The following is a 17403-nucleotide window of genomic DNA, read 5'->3' on the forward strand; positions in this document are numbered from 1 at the left end:
GGTCTGGTTCACAATGGATAATTCCTGAAAGTAACATAAAATTGATGAACAGTCTGAGATAATTATGAAATCATTGATTTCAGCTTTTATATACTGCAACTATGAATGCTTGCTATAATACTGCAAGCATTCAGTATTGGGGGTGCTTGGAGGTGGTTAGAATGCAGTATTGCAGGCAAATCCTGCCTACAGTCTGGAGGTCAATCCTGACCGGCTCAAGGTTGACTCAGGCCTTCCATCCTTCCGAGATCGGTAAAATGAGGACCCAGGTTGTTGGGGACAATATGCTGAGTCTATAAAACCACTTAGAAAGGCTGTAAAGCACTATGAAGTCATATGTAAGTCTAAGTGCTATTGCTACTTAAGTGACAAATCTAGGGTATGTTAGACAGATTTGAGTCCCATCATAATCAAAGTACAAAATGATTTGGATTTGGTTTATAATACTACCTATAATGTGGGTTTCCCCACATATATGTTGAAATAAACTGTATCTTAAATACAAGGATCTCTCCTTTTGAAGCCTGTCTCCTTAAATTCTATACAGAGGTTTTCAATTTATGACCAATCACTTAGCAACCATTCAAAGGTCAACCATTTAACAGTCTCCAAAAATGGGATTTACAACCTGGATTTGAAGTTCTAACAGCTGCTCCTCCTCCCCACAACTGGCCCTCATTTACAGATATTTGCAGCACCCCACGGTCACGTGAAAGCAATTTACAACATTTTTACAGAAAATGGCATTTACTTCTGGTTTCCACCAAAAACCACCCATTAGTAAGCAATGGGTTTGCTTTATGACTGCTGCTTAACAATCATCACAAAATTGGTCGTAAAATCAGATGCAGTCATGTGGTGACTCGCTTTATGACCGTTATGACTTACAATCATAACTGTGGGCTCAATTATTTTAACTGAAAGGCTACATGTACCAAGGCTTTGATAATGCCACTGTTCATGAACATTGGTCTCACAGCTTTTGTCATTAAAGTCATGGCTTCATAAGGCCTAGTATTAGAACATCAATTGGACATTTAGAACAAGCTGACTACATTTTTATCTGGGCAATTTCTCTATCCTTCCTCTTTGCATATTTTTTGCATAATTTTGCATGGATCTTTCTGAAGCAGGATAAGGAAGCAGGGTAGAAAAACCTAGCTCTCTTTCTGATTCTTCTAAATATAACTCAGTTGTTGATTGGGCTACTTTTGAACTATTTCAGGAAAGCACTATTCCCTTTGAATATACAAAACATTTACACAAAACCAGAATAAGTTTGAACAATGATTAAACTTGCTAGTTTAGCCATCTGTCAAAATTTACTTTTTGTCTAACCTATCCCATGTTAAAAAGAATTATAGAATGTTTTCCCCCAGTTGGTGATATTGGGTGGAATGGAAGTGAAATGAAGCCAAGAGAATCTTCATCCCAACCCCAGCATGCCATCTATGGTATATAGACAGCAATGTTTGCTAGTGCTGTGCTCATTACAAGCTAGGGACTACCAATGCGATAGCAACAGTTATACAGTTATAAGTTTATGTTGGCATGAAAGCACTATAAGTTTCTAGATAGCACTTTAATTTGGCTATGAAGAATAGCCTTGAATTATTGATTTGTAATACACACAATCTGTGTATCAGAATGTAAAGATATTTATAAATCACCATGCCAGCTGCATATGACCATTTCCTGTTGGGTATAATGTAACATTCTTTCAAGCTGCATTCAGCTGTTTTCATTTTGCTGCTGAATGTATGCAGAATACTGCAATTCTCCTTGAGACATTTAAAAGGTAGATGACCAAACATACTTTTCGTCTGCAAAAAGGTGACCTATATTTACAAAGCATGTTAAACTATGATCTGTTTAATCATTTATTAAATATAACCAGAAAAGCTAGGTTCAGAAGATATGCTATAAGCATAACTGGTAGATCTTTAAAATCAGATTTATGTTTATCTAGTTCTATCCAGCTGTAGAATTGGAAGATTTAATCCAAGCTTTTCTTCAATCTAGAATTTGCAACTGAGCTCTGAACTAAGGCTTCCTTGAAATAAAACTGTTGCACATCTATTCTGCTCTCCATAACAGCAGAACTAAATACTTTGTAATGTAATTTATCCCACTGAAACGTATCTTATTGTTAAGCCCCATAGAAGGATGTTTCTCCTAGCAGTCCTTCTAATACTGGAATAAAGCTTTTGGTCACCCTTAATATTTAAATCTCTCCCAAATCCTGCTGTGCTGCCTTAAAGATAGTCCTCAACTTATGACCTCAATTGGCACTGGAACTTTCATTACTAAGCAATGCAATAAATATTTTGGAATATCCTGATCCCAGCACACAATCCTAGGTACCTCAGAATTCCCTCTAGCACTGGAGGAATTAACATGTTATTTACAAAATAATAAACCTATAACTGCTATTTATATGCAACCCATTAAACCACTATAGATTTAAAATTACAATTGTATCAACAAAAGTACTGTTTTGTATGTATTAAATACCTATTTCTTTGGTAAGTACTACCTATCAATAGATGTGATGTCTTCACAACTTGATGTCAAAGAATCTGAAAGAATGCCTCTTCTTATATGTTTCTACCTGTACCTTAAGGTCATCTTCAGACCATCATCTCATCCCCAGCCCACAATTGAGGCTGCTTAAAACCATCTTCACCTATCCCAGTTTTGGGATTGTGTTTTTTCTGTTCTATGAATGCAATCTAGAACTTTTAATCAACCAATGTGGTTAGAGGTTGGGATTTGCCAGTCTTACTGGCTACTTTAGGCTGCTTTGAGTATGATTTCTCCTGTCAAATCACTGGACACTGGCCTCCAAGGCCATTTTGGTTTTGGATGCATAACACAGTTGTTTTCAGACTGCCTTTCCAGCATCTTCCAAAGCATTGATCAAATATTACATAGTTTCTTTATTACATGGGTTTAATGGTTTGGAGGCGTTTGTTTTTTGAGAACAGATTCAGTGCTGCACACGTTAGTTCAAACAGGAAAGAAATGGGTTCTGCTACCTATATATTTCTAGTTCCATTCCCTATAACCGTGGTGGTGAACCTCTCTGTGGGCACACACGCCATTGCCCCAGTCCTAGGCCTTCAGCTAGATTTATAAAGCCTTTTCGCTTTAGGCTTCTGCTGCCATGTGCAAAAAAAAAAAAAAAAAAAAAAGGTTCAATCAATTAATTTCAATTTCTCGTGGGAAAAAAAAGGTCTCGCAAAGTTGGAATTGATTGAACTTTTCAGTCCCATTCAGTCTGCCGTTACCACCGCAGCCACGCCCACCCAATGGGCCACGCCCACCTGGCACCCGACGATACATAAGTGGGTTTTGGGTTGCGGTTTGGGCACTGGGTCTCTAAAAGGTTCGCCATCACTGCCTTATAGGGTTTTTGGTGTTTCTGCTTACAAAGGGTTTTCACATGGTAATATCATTTGTTGTTTTGAGGAGGTGCATAGAAAGCAGCTACTCTTTATAACATTTTGATTACTCTATGATAGTACTAGCTGAGGATGGAACTCTCTCATTCCTCGCCACCCCCTCCCATCTCAAGTGAACCAAGTACTTCTAACATACAGTAAGTAGGTCTAGCACTTTTTGAAAGAGTGCTAGAGCATCTTCAGAAAAAAAAACCTGACTTCCAGGACACCAACAAAGAGGAAGGTCTGTACTGAACAGAACCTTCAGGAAAACGCCTTTCCCTTCCCACTTCACTCTGTGGCTCTCCTCCATGACTGCAATCTGTCAGATAAGCTATTCTGAGAAAGGATTTAGCATTCTTCCAGAAGAGTACAAGGCCCACATTCAGAGGTGCCCCGTACCTGTTGATATATTAAATGGGCAACTTGACTACTGCTAATCCAGCTGTTCAAGGTACTTAGTTACATTCACCCATTCCCATAAGAGACATTAAGGAAGTTAATTGGTGGCTGTTTTTGCTACTAGTAGGTGGTGCTTGATGGGTTGAAAAACACTCCAGGAAGATTTATCATTTGCTTTTCTTCCCTTTTCCACATTAAGAACAAACTACCATTCCCTGGCATCTTTACTGAGATTTAATAAGAATTAGCAATGAGATCAGCACTATTTATGGCAAAAGATTTTTTAAGAATTATTTTAGATTAACAGTTTGCAATGGGTCAGTTAATTGTAACTAGGATAATTTCAAACAAGTCAATTTCAGACTGAATGTGGAACCTATCTTCCCTGCCCATTATAATTAATCACAGTTTAGTATTTAAGTATAAAGAAAATAAAAAAAAAATGGAAAAAAGGTTATAGGGTTATAGTTCAACTTAGTAGTATTAAATTGAGCATCACTTATTCAAAAAGAAAATCTCAGAAGACATAAAGTAACACAGAATTTAAGGCTAAAAGTATTAGTCTTAGAAGTGGGCAAGTTTCACACGTATGTTTCTTAGCAAGTAAAACTATCTAATTGTACTCTTCAAAGAACGGCTGAAAATTGAAATACTTCCAAGTTCCAAGGAGAATTTTAAATACCAAGGAGAAATTTCCAACTCAGAAATAATAAGGTAACAATCAGTACATCAAAAAGTAGGACATGGCAATGAGAGATATCCAGGGTATAGCTGTGACACTCTACTTTCTACAACAGAGACTGACAATGCTTAAATCACTAAATTATGAGCACTAAAATTTTTACAAATGTTGGCTTGGAAGACACATGCTGGATACGCTTATGAACTTAATGGGAGGACCTGTAAAATACCAAGTCATAAATCATCCGAAGGCAAGATAGGCAGGAAATAAAACTAATAAATAAATAAAAATCTGACAAGCACATACCAACCATCACGCTAAGCCAATACCAAACAAACCACATTATGGTTTGCTACATAGCTGAAACCCTAAAAGAGACAATACAGTACTTTCATACTAAACAGTTTTCAGCTTGCACTACCTCCAAAGCAGTGTGAATTGCTGCAGACTGAAAAAGTAGGTAGGGAACATACCAAATCATTCTAATCTGATCTGTATTCCTTGCAACTGACCAACAAGGAAATGCAAAAGCACAATTTGAGACCAAAACCCCCTATTTTAGTTGCTGCAGGTATTAGAAAAGCTGGAAATTAAATCCCTCTCCCCAACTCCACACAAAAAAGAAATCAAGACAAATTGTGTCTTCCCATACATCCTTGATGCAAAACAGGATCCTAAGGGGAGGATATCTAAGCCCTCTTATAACCACAACTACAATGTTTATAACAGTATCTCAATGTATTTATTAAATTAGATTCATAATTAGCTTCCTTTTAATCCATTCATTTTGCATCACTTGTTCAAAAACAATACTTGCATCAGTTAGATGCACCCATAGAACTAATGAAAAGGTTCAGTTTAAAGGGACTTAATATATCAAACCACTGGGACTATGTAGGTTTGGGGGCCAGCTTAATGATATAGGTATATTCTATCTGTTGAACTGAAAATATCCTGCCCATTGCAATTGTGTCGTCAGATTCTATAAAACTGTTGGCAATATAATTGAACGTAGAATATGCAGTCACTGCATTTCATCTGCAGTCTTTCTGAAAATCCCAACTGTGTTGCAGCTGCAGCTTTTCCCCAGTCTTTGCAAAAGATCTGACTGCTGCATCATCACCAATGTGAGCTGGAGTCACAAGCTATGAGTGGAAGGTCACAGATTGCAGAAGAATGAAAAAAACAGGGACTCTTCAGACCCTCTCCAGAAACATGAATGTTTTTGCTTTGTTTTTTAATTTCCTGTCCTTCCATCTAAGAGGATTAATTATCTTCCATTCAGAAATTGTTTTTGCCTGGAGAAGAATGTAAAGAAAACTCCCTGAAGGTAATGGGAAATATATTTGCCAAATGCCTCCCCATTTCAAAGTGTTGGCTCTGCTTCCAGAACAGAATAAATAATAAAAGTTAACAGGCATCTTTTATTTAAGGAATCTATAACTCTATAGAAAAGGGAAAATCCACACACCTGCCAAATGTTTCATTTTTTTTAAATGCCCATCATTAAAACAGGCAGGTGTGTATGTGACAGGAAGGCTTATATTTTGCAGAGACCTCTAAGAATCAAGATATGTGATTTAATTTCCATCTCATTTTTCCTTCAACAAACTCAGGGTAACATATGTGGTGATTACTGTTTCATACATTGATTGTGAGAAGTTAGAAAAGAATTTATAATACAAAGGGAATACCCTACTTCTGCCGTTTGACATATAAATGTCATGGATGCCAAAAATGGTGCTGATGTGGCCTAAAATCTTATAAATGTCACTTCCTTGGGGTTCTTTGCAAGATATACAGGTAGTTGTAGTCCTCAACTTATTGAGCCCAAAATTTATGTTGCTAAGCAAGACAGTCGAGTTTTGCCACTTAAGCAAATCACAGTTGTTAAGTGAATCTGGCTTCCCCCACTGACTTTGCTTGTCAGAAGCTAGCTGGAATATTACAAATGGTGATCACATGAACTTAGGGCAGTGCAATTGTCATAGCTACATGCCAGTTACCAAGTGCCAGAATTTTGATCATGTAACTATGGGGATGCTGCAATGGTCGTAAGTATGAAAACTGGTCATTTCAGTGACGTTATAATTTTGAATGGTCACTAACTGAATGGTTGTTAAATAGAGGACTACCTGTACTTGGAAAATTTAAAAGTTTGCCATAGCTCATAGTTTAGTTTGTATGTATGTACACCTGCCCAGGGGAAAAAAGACAAAAGTTAACTTGAATAGTAGAAAGTATTTGAGGGACTTAAATAGGCAAAGCAATTTCAATAGCTTCCTTCGGGTAGGTGGAAAAGGTGTCAGCCAGGATATTACGGTAGACATTTTGATAAGAGATAAACTGTCCTGTATTCCAGCTATTTGAGAGATCCAAAAATGCCAAAAGGACTATTGGGCCTAAAGACAGCCTACCACTCATGTACAGAAAAGACAACTATGGTAAAGGAATAAAGAGCTATTTGAAGTTCTGATTCCAATTACCTGCTCAGAGCAAGAATCCAAATTAAAGCACCCTTGACAGATGATTGCTCAACCTTCACCTGAATATATTCAGTAAATGGGAGCTCACCATTTCTCTAGTTACTTGATTTTACTTTTGAACTAAGGGACCCAGTTTGGTGCAGAACCTGGGAAATTGTGAGTTCCAGTCCTACCTTAGGCATGAAGACAGCTGGGTGACCTTGGGCCTGGCACACATATTGCCTGGAAGGAGATAATGGCAAACTACTTCTCAAAAATATTGGAAAGAAAACTGCAAAGACTTGTCCTGGCAATTGCCAGGAGTCAACACTAATTCAAAAGTGCACACATCTTTGAACTGCTCTTCGTATAAGGAAAAAGAAAAGAACTTCTAATATTCAGTTGGAATTTGCTCTCCCATAACTCAAATGCATTCCATATCCTGTCCTAAGACATGGGAGACTCCTTCTAGGCTAGTGGTTCTCAACCTGTGGGTCAAGACCCCATTTGGGGTCGAATGACCATTTCACGGGGATCGCCAAACAATGCAGTCCACCATTTTTTCCCCCTTTTCCTTAGCTGTGCTACTCCCTTTTATTCTATTGGCTTTTGAAAGCCAATAGAATAGACTCTCTTGAATAGAGTCTAATTCTATTGGCTTTCAAAAGCCAATAGGAATTGTCCAGGCTGTCTCTGCCCTGCTGAGCCCGCCAAAAGTCCCATTCTGCAAACGGTGCTGCAGTTGAGTAGTCCTCAACTTACGACCGGTTGAGTAGTCCTCGACTTACGACCAGTTGGGGGTTGCAGCATTAAAAAGGTTGAGAACCACTGTTCTAGGCAATATATTTTCAGGTAGCTACATGCTCCCATATGCCTCTACCACAGCCTCTTCTCAGGGCTAAGCATGCCCTGTTCCTTCCACCTGTCTTGAGAACTTAATTCCTAGACTCCTAATCATCCCTATTGTCTAAATCAGGGGTAGGCAACCTTGGCTTTTATTACTCGTGGACTTCAACTCCCAGAATTCCTGAGCCAGCCCTGCTGAGAGGAAAGGGAGAGTTTCCAAGCTGAACCATGCTGGCTCAGGAATTCTGGGAGTTGAAGTCCACGAGGCATAAAAGAGCCAAGGTTGCCTACCCCCCCCCCGTCTAAATCCTTCTTAAAATATGGTAACCAGAATGCAGAATAAAGTGGAACAATTTTGTGTAATTTAGAAGCTATAGTTCTGCACCTTAAAATGCATTTGTCCTTTTGGCAACCACATCATATCAACTTATATTTAGTTCTCAATAAGCTATTATTCCTATTTCACCAATATCATTACCAAGCCAGAATATTCCTATCTTATACATGTAAATTTCATTTATTTTTTCTTAAGATCATTTTATATTTCTCTCTGCTAAATTTCATTTCCAATGTGTACCATTGTGCCCACAGTAAAAAATGACAATAAAGGTTATCTATCTATTAAGGCAACTTATTTAATATTTCATGTTTATCATCAAAGGTTATGTTAGTCTCTGCTAATTTAAGTTTAAACTGTACTACCAGAAAAACATAACCCTGACAAAATTGAGTTCTGCTAGTGATCAGTATTTTTTCTCAGGAGAAACCAATCTTGTCAGATTACATGCCTATCTAATCAATCCACCTGAGAGATCATGGGCAGAAAATTTACACCACTCAAGAAGTCCACATCCATAGGTATTAATCCCAAATTATGTCAGAAGTCAAACTTTTCCAATAAGTCCTGCCAAACACATTTTCAAATCTAGGGATGAAACAGTTCTGGATGGAAGGGTGGGGGAGGAGATGGAACAACCTGACAGTTAGCCTTTTAATGGTCATATCTAATTAAGTGCTAAGTCATCCAACCAACATTTCAATAGCTTGCTAATCAGAATGTCAAAGACAGATTGCCAAATTTATTGTTATAAGATAAATTATGTCTATAGCATTCCAACAGTCTACTATTAAGTTTTAAAGTTTGCTTGATGAAGGACCAACTGAAAATTCCAGGGATATTAATTATACTGTGTTGAAAAAACATCTTTGAAGAAGCAAATGATAAATCTCTTCCCCAAATGCTTGTATGGATGCAGTCCCATTGCCTCCTAGAGTTCAACTCCATTTCAAAGGCCCTTTTTCCCCAAGATTCTTGAAGATTTTTGAACAGGTATAGATACTTCTAACATAACTCATCCTCCCCTTCTATTGCTTATGTTCTTCTGAATAAATTGAATCCTCAGCTAAATTGTTTGGAGAGTCAGTCATATCCTTTACATATTTGATTAAATACTTCTGAGTGTAGGTATGGATAGATTAAACTATGGAAATTGGGACTTATCCAGGAAATTACGAATAGATGGCCCCAAGCACTCTGTATTACTTAACTTCCTCCACAGGTTGGATTTACACAATGTACTAAAATGTAAATTTGAATTAAACACATTTCCTAAGTTTACATTTGATTTATTACATACCATCAAGACTTTATTGACTGACTACAGATATATTTTCTTCATCATCTGTCCCTAACCTAATCCTTCAACTTTTTCCACACTGTACTTATCACTATGGTAACTAAACCTATTCACCTTGATACTAATGGTCCTCCTTTCTTCTATTTTTTTCACCATGAGACCCTTCTCCAGAGTTCACATAAGATACTTTGCCCAAATAATAAGCCGTATTGCAGCTTAAGCTGATGTTCTGATTCACCCAACACATTGAGAATCACCTGGCTTCCATACAAAAATTACATACTGTCCAATTCTATCTTAGCCTGGCATGCTGTACAAAACCAACTGTAGAACCATACTGTTGGATAAATCTACACCAAGCAATCCCTGGTTCAATGCATGATCTGCCCAGGGCTCCTCAGTTCCTCTTCCCTGGTAAATGAGCATCCACTGAAATCTTTCCAATTTAATGTAAAGGACAGTTTCCCAATCAAATGTTCCAATGTCAAACAATTTTTACCTACATAATGTCCCCCCACAAAAATCCTGAACATTTTTGCTGTGGTCACATTTTCTAATCTTGCTTTCTAAACAATAGAAAATAAGGAGGTCTCCTTCAGAAGTGGCAGCCTTTGATACTTCATCTTTTGTACAAGCTCCTTAGGGAGAAAATGAGAAACAATAAACACCTTAACCCTCAGTTTACATGGAAGCACAAACTAAAACAAGCCTGTAGGCTGAATTTCAGTTTTGGCTCTGCGGCTGCACGGTGGAAGGAAAAGAAAGGGCGAGAAAAAGACAAAAATAGCTCTTGAAGCAGCAAGCTCTGTTTAGCAGCTGCAGGCAAGGAGAGAAATAAAAGCGGGCCACGAGGCGAGGTCATTCCTCCGAGGGAGAGGCTCGCGCGTCTGCCTGTCTCCTCCGCCTTCGGCACCACCTTCTTCAAAGGCCTCAACCGGGGAAAGCAGCGGATATCCTGGGCAAAAGAGAGAAGGGCTTCCTCCGCATACTGTCCCCAAAAGTGTTACTGCAGGCCCCTCTTTCTCCTTTTCCGAGCGATTATCTGCAACTGAATTTCCTAGCCCGCTCCGGAGAAATAATGAATAGCGGGGAGGGAACTACACACCTGCAGTAGTTGGATTTTACGCCCCGAGGGTCAGTTTACAAAAAGGGGGTTGACATTGAAAGCCGCTTGGAGCCGTGAACAAGGCTCCCATTTTTGTGATGCACAATTCCGGACGACCACGGGGCCTCCAAGAGTTTGTGCTTACTTTACTTGCCACCACCTAGCGGCCTTCCGGAGTCCTGTGGCCCAGCCCTCTACTTTTGGGTGCGCTGCAGTTTGCCAGGCGGTTGAAGGGCCTCGCAAGACCTCGCTTGAGGACGTTCCGCGCTTCACGGAGATGTGCGCCCCGCCCTGCCTCCCCCTCAGAACGGTGCTTGGGCTTAACCTTGCACCACGGTTTCTGTACGTCAGAACTGGCCCTCCAACCTTATCCGTGAGATGTGAACCGTCCTGTCACGCCGCTGCCGGGTTCTCCCTGCCCGCTATTGCGTAGAGCTCACTGAATACAGCGCGCGGCTCCAAATGGCGCGTGCGTTCTGTCTCAATTCCGCGGCCTTTAATTACTCGGGCTGAATTTATTTGACTAAACTGTGGATGGTTACTTTGCGGTTTAGTCAATTTCTCGCTCTCTCCCCTCCTTTTGCCAGCAGCTAACTGCGGAAAGGGGAGGGGCAGTAACAGAAAACAACGAAGGATGCGTGTTGTAGTAGTGCAGAGTAGGGCCAACGCAAAGGCACGCCTTTCCACCCCACTTCTAGGGATCATGGATTTAGAGACATGTTGCTGACTAAATTTTGGGAGACCGCGATACTTTGTATAGTGACACGTTAAAAAATGGGCTTGGTCACCCAGAATCGCGTTTCAAGTCCAGAAGACTAAAAAATGTTGCGGAAAAAGCAGCACTATCACAGTTTAAACAGATTTATTCCGGTGTAAACTTTACAGCAAGATTAAAAAGGCAGGTTTTTTTACATCGCTGAACACATTTACCAATGTGAGGAGGGTGTAAACATAGTGAATCTATACATAGATTCTTTGGCATGAAGGTACTACGGGCTTTAAATCAAATGCAAAAATCAGTATAATTGCTAGAAAACGGCAAAGAGTTTCCTATATTTCTACCATAAATGGCCTGAATTTTTGCAGTCCAGATCTGGTGGTTGCCTAAATAAATGGGTAAATAACCTGAAAACTATATACAATTATTGAGAGATAGACTGTAGAATAGCCTTTCCAGACCCAGTGCCTTCTAGATAAATGCTGGAAATTTGGAATTTGCACATCTGGAAGACACTGGGGAAGAGTTTTTCAGAAGTTATTATGAATATCTTAGTTGCATTACTAACTGCAGTCCCCAAACATATTAGGAAAGTATTCCTCTGAATTGAATGGAAATCAGTGTTAGGGGTGGGATTACACTCTCCATTTTGAGTGAATGAATTTCTGCTACTAATCTTAATAAAAAGGCAAGCTTTTTAAAAAGCATATTCTACAGCTTTTATATAACTGCCCTGGTCTCTGTGGAATCTAGAAACCAAACTAGGTATAAAAGAAGTCAAGATATATAAAGCTTGATGTCTTGCCAAGGATATTCAGGGAGGCTCTTTCCTAGGTTTTTCCCTCTCTAAAAAATATAATGTATACCACAGGTGTTTTTTATTCTTTGAGTCACCTGTGCTTTGCAGGTGCCATTCCAGGAATCTGAATTGTGCATGCAGCTTTTATTTCTTTCATGTTTATTGCTCTATTAATCTAGTTCATCTACAATCAGGATTCCTTTACAACAGCTGGACATACTGTAAATCAGATTGCAGGCTGCACAGCTTCAGAAATAGCACCTGTGAGTTTGCTTCATACAATATGCATGCTGAAAATATGGCCTATCAACTAAGGAAGTTGGATTTATTCAGTTAATGGTGGAGCAATAAGTTATATGTAAATAGCTACTGAATTCAGTGGAATCTGCCCTAAATGGGTAGTCATGGGGTTTGCAGCCTTATAATTTTCACTGTATAATTTGCTGTGATGAAGCAAACCCATATTTACTACTTATTACTATACACACTGACTACATTGGCACTTTCTACACAATTTGGACTTCAGCAACCACAATTACCCAGCCTAAAATTACCAGATCTGAATACCAACACTACTAGAAAACAAGGGTATTGCCAGGGGATGTAAAAAAAAAACAAACAGCTAGTACTGTAATCTATGCACCACCTTTTTTTAGTGTGCATTGTGATGAACATTTAAAGAGTAAGGGGTTGGATTGCATGGTGGTGGCTGCCACTTGACTTTTTTTTTTTTGACATCATGCTAGAAAAGAGGATATCACATCAAGCTCTATCACTTTACCCAATCTTTCAATTTTTCCTGTGCACCACTCCAAAGCTATTCTTTTCAAATAAGTGAAGAAAACAGCTGAATTTTTGTTACATTCAAAGAAGCAAAAAACACTATTTCTGATTTATAAAACAGAATATTAGCTGGCATAATTTCCCCATTCTGTGTAATAAAGTCTCCTAAGTAAATTTTCCTTGAATCAAAGTCAACTCCACATGGATAGCCCATGATGTTTCCCTGATAACAATGAAGTAGTGATTTGCCACTGTCTTCTTAGCCATCAGATCTGCTCTTCTGGGAGCAATAACTAATTAAGTCTCACGGTTCTTAGACTTCCACCCTTCAAAATATACAAAGGTCTTTCTTCTCCACTTTAAGAGCCTGGAGTTGTAGCAGGTAGGATGGATAGCCATTTAAATCAAAGGAAGTCTCTTGAATTTAACTGCAAATGATGCATTCCTCTGAACCTCTGGCATAGCAGTGCCCCTTAGATTTTTTTTTTTTAAAAGAACTGTTCTCCTGTAAAGGGGACTGACTACTATTCAATTCAAGGCCACCTCAAGCGAGTGGAGAGAGAAGGCGGAGTTTAGGACCCCGCGGCATTGTCTTCGAGCTGCTGCTGTTGCCGCCGCGTAATTGCGCGAGGGAGCAGCAGCAGCAGCAGCAGCAGCAGCAGCAGCAGCAGCTTCAGCTCGGCCACCGTACACCTGCTGTCGGCTGAGTCCCCGGACTGGTGCTGAGCATTAGACCCGACTGCAGATCTCGCCTTTTAACACACCGCCGCTTCCGGTTTTCGACCTTGCGCCCGAAAATGTACCGTAACACCTCCAGCCTGGTCTTTGAGCGCGCGCATATATGTATACATATAGCCATGCTCACACCCTGCACCAGATCTCAACCGCTGCGTAAGGGCCACGCAAAGCCATTTCGGAGCAAAAGGGGCGTGCGGAAGACAATTCTTGTTTAATAGCCCAACTTTCTTCCCTTGGGCATTGCTACCGCCTCTTAGATTCCTTTCAGTCAGTCAGTCAGTCAGTCAGTCAGTCAGTCACACACACACACACACACACACACACACACACACACACACACACACACACCCCGCGTCTAGGAGACTGCCACACTTTAACAACCTTTTATTAGAAAAGGTGTTCTTAGGAGCTTCGCAAGTCTGATTCTCTTCGAAAACCGTGTTGGGGGGGGGGGGCTGAAAAGCGGATGCGTGTCCTCAGAGCTAAGGAAACCCAATTCAGGCAAGAATAAAAGGAGGTGGAGGGTTTTAACAAGACCTGTTCACGTTTCCCCTTCGAAGGATATATCCTTTCCTTACAGAACTGCGGCATTTCCAAATGGCTCTTGAAAGCAGTAAAAGACATGAAATGGAGATTTTGTTCAGTAACAACTGGCTTTAAAGCATGACAGTGGAAAGGGAAGGGAAATCACCGCTGAACTTTATGTTTTACGATCTGGGCCAAGTGCAGTCAGGTGGATTTCCCCGCAAGTCAAATGCTGTCCTTCCAACAGCATTTGGAGCCCGGCTCTGTAAGTGGGATTGCTTCATTCTATCCATTTCCCAAAGTTCAGTCCGTGCAGTTAAATCAGACCCGCGTCTTAAAACGCAGCGATATAAACCAAAACTCGCGGACGGTCCCTATGAATGTGTGGCATGGCATCCGCTCCCTCCCCCCCAAGAGATAGGAACTACAACTCCCATCATTCTCAAATCATGCTATTTGGGGACAAAGGCATTTGCGATTCCAGGACCTCTGGGGTAAGGCAAGTTGGAAAAGGCTGAAAAAGTTCATCGGCTGTCTATGCTGAGTCACAGAGAAGATTCCTTGAGAGGTCTTTTTAAAAAAAAACTTTAAGCGAAGTCTGTGTTTAGCTGCTAGCCGGCGCGGGTCTTTCATTTGATATTGGGTATCTAAAAATGCGGACATCCACTCATGCAACAGAAACGCGAAGATAAGCAAAGGCTTCCTTTCCTTTCCAGAACAGAATCTTTAAAACCTAGTCACTTTAAGAGGGGTAGACCTGGTCTCCTTGAATGGGAGACCCTGGGAAAGCAGAAGCGTCTACTGGCTGAGAAGAATCGTACTAGAATTATTTCGGGACCAAAAAATCTTGGTTTATTATGCCGGCACCGACAGAGAGCGGGTCTGGCTGTGTCTGGGCAGCCCTTCTCTCTGAAAAAAAAAAAGAGGGGGTCTCTTCAGCGGCGAAGAGCTAGTGCAGGGACGAGACGGCCGAAAAGGTCTGCTGCAGTTTAGGCAGGTGGATGGAAGCAGATAGGAAAGGGGGTAGGGAGAACAGGTCGTGAAAACGCTTTACAGGATTACGAAAGTGAAAAGCCCAATTCTCTGCACGTCTGCTTGGCGCTTATTTAAAGAGTTGAAGAGACGCCCAGCTAAACAGACAGAGAATTCCTGCCCCGATTGGAAACGGATTCACTGGAAGACAAGCTGCACCTCTGAGGAAAGAGGACCTTTCCCTCTCGTTAACACTCGCATTTACTCCTAAGCAAAGGAAGGAGAGAGAGCGCCGGCCGCATCTGTGATTTTTATCAAGCTACAGTGCTTTTTTCCACTCTTACTTGGGACACTTGCAGGGCTTCACCACAGTGCCATCCCCCCCCAGCAGCGTCCACTCCTTTTCCTCCCCGCCCCCCCCTTGCGCAGGAAAGGGGTCAGGACGACTTCTGGCATAGCCCTCCCACGGCCACCAGGGAATTAACCGCCCATACCTACCAAATCTGCTGTGGTCTTGCCTGGTTCCTTGGATCGTACCATTGGGGAAAATCTCTAAATGAAATCCAGTCCTGCAATAGAGTTGCCTCCGCCTCAGGATGCCTTTTAAGTGATCCAAGTCCGTTACCGCAGGCCCCCGGGGGAGTCCACCTGCTTCGGACTGCCCCAGGTGGTCGCTTAACAAAACCGGGCTGTCCGCCGGCAACACGGGCACGTTCCCAAAGGGGCCCGCGTCTTGGACCCCGAGATAGTTCCCAACTTCACCTAAAGGAGCCATCAGGAGCGGGGGAGGGGAGGAGGAGGGGGAAGGTAAGCGGGTTTTTTTGGGGGGGGGCAGCAAATTGTAACTGCTGGGTGGCCAATCTAAGATTTTTCTTTTAATTATTTTTTTTTAAAGAATGTGTTCCCACTCCGTTCTTCCCCTTCCACTTGCAGTTACATTGAGGGAAGGTGGGAGAAAAAAGATTTCTGTTTTAATCCATCAATAATCGCACGGATTCCAAACTAAAAGAAAAAGTGACACCAGGGTAAAGTAGCTCGCTGTTTTGGCTGGCCTCAGGTTCAAGGTCAAATCGCCACTCAGTCTGAAAAAAGCAGCGCGCTCGCTCCGCACCGGGACATAGCTCTCAGCCCCTTCGGGTCGTGGGTCTAGAAGCAGCGGACGAGGTCTATGTTCCCGGGGCTCTTAGCAGGCGGTGAGGTCTTCTGCCCATCCAGCCGTAAAAAGAATAAAAATCCGTAGTTTCTCCATTGGGTTTAGGAGCGGAATGACCATAGCAACTTCGGCGCCTTAGGCATTACAGAGGCCAGTGGGGACATACATTATCGATATATGGCATCTCAGATGCCCGGCCGACGCCAGGCTTTTTTATGGGTTCTGCTTCCCAAAAGACATGCGCTCTTTTTAGTCTATACCAGACCGCATCTATCAGCATGAATCCTAAAAAGGAGGGGAAGGGGGGGAAAAGAACGGGGGGGGGGGAGATTCACATTTGCTGGCCAAGGCAAATCCTCCCCAAGAAAGGAGAACGGGATTTCTTAAAATAATAATATTTTAAAAACTTTTTGACGTCCAGATCTATTATCCAGAATCCTACGCGGATGCTCCTCGGTTCAGCCCGGCCGACGTTCCAGCCCCGAACCACCAAGGCAAGCGGGAAGGCAGCTCCGTCCAAGTGCGGGGATCTTTTCGTCGAGCTGCTTCGGAACAGGTGTAGCTTCGGCAGAGCTGGCCGGGCGATGTTGTACTCCAGCCCCGAGCTGCTGCGGCTCTCGTCTGTGGCTTTCCCATCCAAGCACGCAGGGAAAAGTGGCGCAGGAAGAGGCATTGGGCTGGGTTTAAGGTAGTCCAGCTTGCGGGCGGCGGAGGGGCTCTCCCAGGTCCTAGCGCTCAACATTACCTGCTGCAATAGACAGCTACCCCACACCCAGCCTGCTCCAGGCAATGGAATCGCCGCTCTCTCACCAGGACCGACACGCACACACACCATTTTTTTTACTGGTCTGCGACACTCCTTGCTCCGTGGTATGCAGTAGGACAGAAAACGATGCGGACCAGAAACTTTGAAGCCGCAATTGAGTCAGGAGTTCATAGAAGAGGGAGGGGGAGAGAAAGAAAGAGAGGGAGGGAGAAAGAGCAGCACGGCCTTAGATCAAAGTAAAATCTGGTTGGGATTTATTTTATTTTTTTGCTTTTGGTTAGGTGTTTGGTCATTGAATTCGCTGAGTACGTCAAAGGGAGACCCACCCCACCCCCACCCCCACCCTCACCCTTCAAAGCTTGATATACT

General features: G+C 41.8%; 1 protein-coding gene across 1 annotated transcript in view; it reads right to left on the reverse strand.

Moving 5' to 3' along the window:
* FGF9 (fibroblast growth factor 9) overlaps positions 1-17043 on the reverse strand; it is a 39351-nt gene extending 22308 nt beyond the window's left edge. Inside the window, exon 1 of the mRNA XM_039351451.1 lies at positions 15614-17043. Coding sequence (XP_039207385.1) covers positions 15614-15890 — 277 coding nt within the window. The 5' untranslated portion in view covers positions 15891-17043. The remainder of the gene's footprint in view (positions 1-15613) is intronic.
* Between the last annotated feature and the right edge of the window lie 360 nt (positions 17044-17403).

Source organism: Crotalus tigris, unplaced genomic scaffold (genome assembly GCF_016545835.1).
Source record: "Crotalus tigris isolate CLP2741 ecotype Arizona unplaced genomic scaffold, ASM1654583v1 scf7180000018371.15429387391:27106975, whole genome shotgun sequence".
NCBI classification, from domain to species: Eukaryota; Metazoa; Chordata; class Lepidosauria; order Squamata; family Viperidae; genus Crotalus; species Crotalus tigris.